Below are 2,500 nucleotides of genomic sequence, written 5' to 3'. Positions count from 1 at the left end.
AGGAGGTGCGCAGGTTGGCCAAGTCTGGCGCAAGGTAGCGGATGGGTTTGGTAAGATCGGGTAATGTTATAGAATACTCACTTTTTTTATCTGGTAATATTATAGAATGCTCAATGTTTTTTATTTTTATTTATTTATTTATTTATCTATTTATTATTATTATTTTTTTTTTTTTTTTTTTTGGGTGTGTGTGTGTTATAATAAGAGAGGAAATGTAGAATTTTTATTTTTATTTTTTGAAATCATGGGTGGACTTACTACCATATTTTTTGTTTGTTTGTTTACCTAAATTCAATTTCGTTCTCAAAATTGAGGTTCATTTCCTTTCGAGATTATATTTTGAGATGCATCGCTGTCTAAGTCCTTCTTGATTAATTACTTGAATTACTACTATCCTTAATTACGAATTTTGATGTTGGTAGTTGTTAGTGGTGGATGCCAAATTTTGCCTCTTTTTTCATTTTCATTACATTGTACAATAACGGTAATTTTCGATTAACAATTCCTGTTATAGTAATTTTCTCAATCATTTTAAGGATGATTTTCGCGAAATTGTTAATAGTAATGGCATTGGTCATGAATACAAACAAAAATTATATATATTTATCTATAAGATATATATATATATATATATATATATATATATATATATATACATCTTGGAAGATGGCTTCATATCTGAGTATATTGTAATGTTGTAATGATGATCATGCTGATAATGATAATAATAATAATAATAATAATAATGATTTCAATAACTATTGCAGCATTATCGATAACAACAACAACAGTAGTAATGATAATAATACTAGTAATAATTCAATTTCAAGAATAATAACATGATAAATTAGTTAAAGTATTTTTATAATACTTACGTCTCCCATCACGTTTGGAACTCGTGGTTGAGGACAATACAAAAGCCGGGATTCTGTACTGAGAAAATTCACGATTAAGTTCAATTCGTTGTAGGTTATATGTTAATACGAACTATCATTATAGATCCTGGATATTATTTGTTTATTCTGAGTTGTTTATGCACTATCCTTCCTTATATGTGTGTGTGATACATACATACATACATACATACATACACACACACATACACACACACACACAGACACACACACACACACATACACACACACACACACACACACACACACACATATATATATATATATATATATGTGTGTGTGTGTGTGTGTGTGTGTGTGTGTGTGTGTGTGTGTGTGTGTGTGTGTGTGTGTGCATGTGTATGTGTGTGTGTGTATGTGTGTGTGTGTGTGCGGGCCACCTAGCATGAGGTATGCAGAGTTATGAAATTATTTCATAACATCAACTGTACTAGATGATGTACTTATGCTTTATCCGAAATTCGGTATGTGATACCCTATTACAACATTTATCAAATGTCTATTCACAGTTGATATACTATAGAATATAATTATGTTATTACCTGAATTTGTAATACAATGTTAGCAACAATGTCATGACTCTACATCAATGTATCAAAGCTTGTCCATGCCTGTGCAGTTAGCCAGGGTAGTAAATAAAGATCTAAACTAGAATTCCCAAAGCTAAAGAAGAATGTAAAGACAACTTGAAAAAAGAACCAATTACTTTTTAAAAAGTCGTAATGTTGCCCCAAGTTTTATAAAATCTATATAAATAAAACGAAGCATGTCAGTCCAAACTGAGCACCACCAAAAAGACCCAAAATCATCTGTTTTTTTTATTGTATGTGTGTTTTTTTTTCTTTTTTTTTTATAGCTAGATCACTATTTACGATAGCATTGGAATCTCCATGAACTTTCCTTTGAATGTAAATAGATAAAGGGAAAAATGCGATAATTCTACACTACACAGCACTCATATTGTGTTCATTACACATAATATAACTTACATAACTATAGAAAGAAGTAAAAGATATACTTAGACACAAACCAAGGGTGTAGTTAGCATTTTAATGAAAGGTGGCGTTTAAAATGGGTTAGGCTCCCAGAGCTCTGACAGGGAGAGGGTCTGAGATGCTTCTCTCTTGCGCCTTGCATGATATATATGTATGTATATATATATATGTATATATATATATATATATATATGTATGTATGTATGTATGTATATATATACATATGTATATATATATACATATGTATATGTATATACACATAAACATATATACATGTATATATGTGAATGAATATGCACTGTGTATTTAAACAGTATGACTGTACTTACATTAGTAGCAGCGTAAAGAGCGCGGTCATTATGAGATAGAAGAGAGACGACAAACGTTTTTTTTTTCTGAAAACAAGAATAAGAAACTTTAATATTCTTCATTTCCTAGTGTCAAATAAAACACAAACACAAACACACCTATATGTATATATAAATGTGTGTATATATATATATATATATATATATGTATATATATATATATATATATATATATATATATATATATATATATATACATATACATATATATACACACACACAC

The 2,500-nt window shown here is 29.1% G+C and overlaps 1 protein-coding gene across 1 annotated transcript in view; it reads right to left on the bottom strand.

Moving 5' to 3' along the window:
* LOC122260209 (uncharacterized) overlaps window positions 1-2,304 on the bottom strand; it is a 16,161-nt gene extending 13,857 nt beyond the window's left edge. Inside the window, exons 1-3 of the mRNA XM_086542618.1 lie at window positions 2,239-2,304; window positions 876-928; window positions 1-24 (exon numbers count right to left, since the gene is read on the bottom strand). The exon at window positions 1-24 is cut by the window's left edge and continues 141 nt beyond it. Coding sequence (XP_086398744.1) covers window positions 1-24; window positions 876-928; window positions 2,239-2,267 — 106 coding nt within the window. The 5' untranslated portion in view covers window positions 2,268-2,304. The remainder of the gene's footprint in view (window positions 25-875; window positions 929-2,238) is intronic.
* Window positions 2,305-2,500: the final 196 nt, after the last annotated feature.

Source organism: Penaeus japonicus, unplaced genomic scaffold, assembly GCF_977035675.1.
Source record: "Penaeus japonicus unplaced genomic scaffold, GWHDUDI00000001_assembly GWHDUDI00000012, whole genome shotgun sequence".
Lineage (NCBI taxonomy): Eukaryota > Metazoa > Arthropoda > Malacostraca > Decapoda > Penaeidae > Penaeus > Penaeus japonicus.
This window is presented reverse-complemented; position numbering and strand designations above follow the sequence as displayed.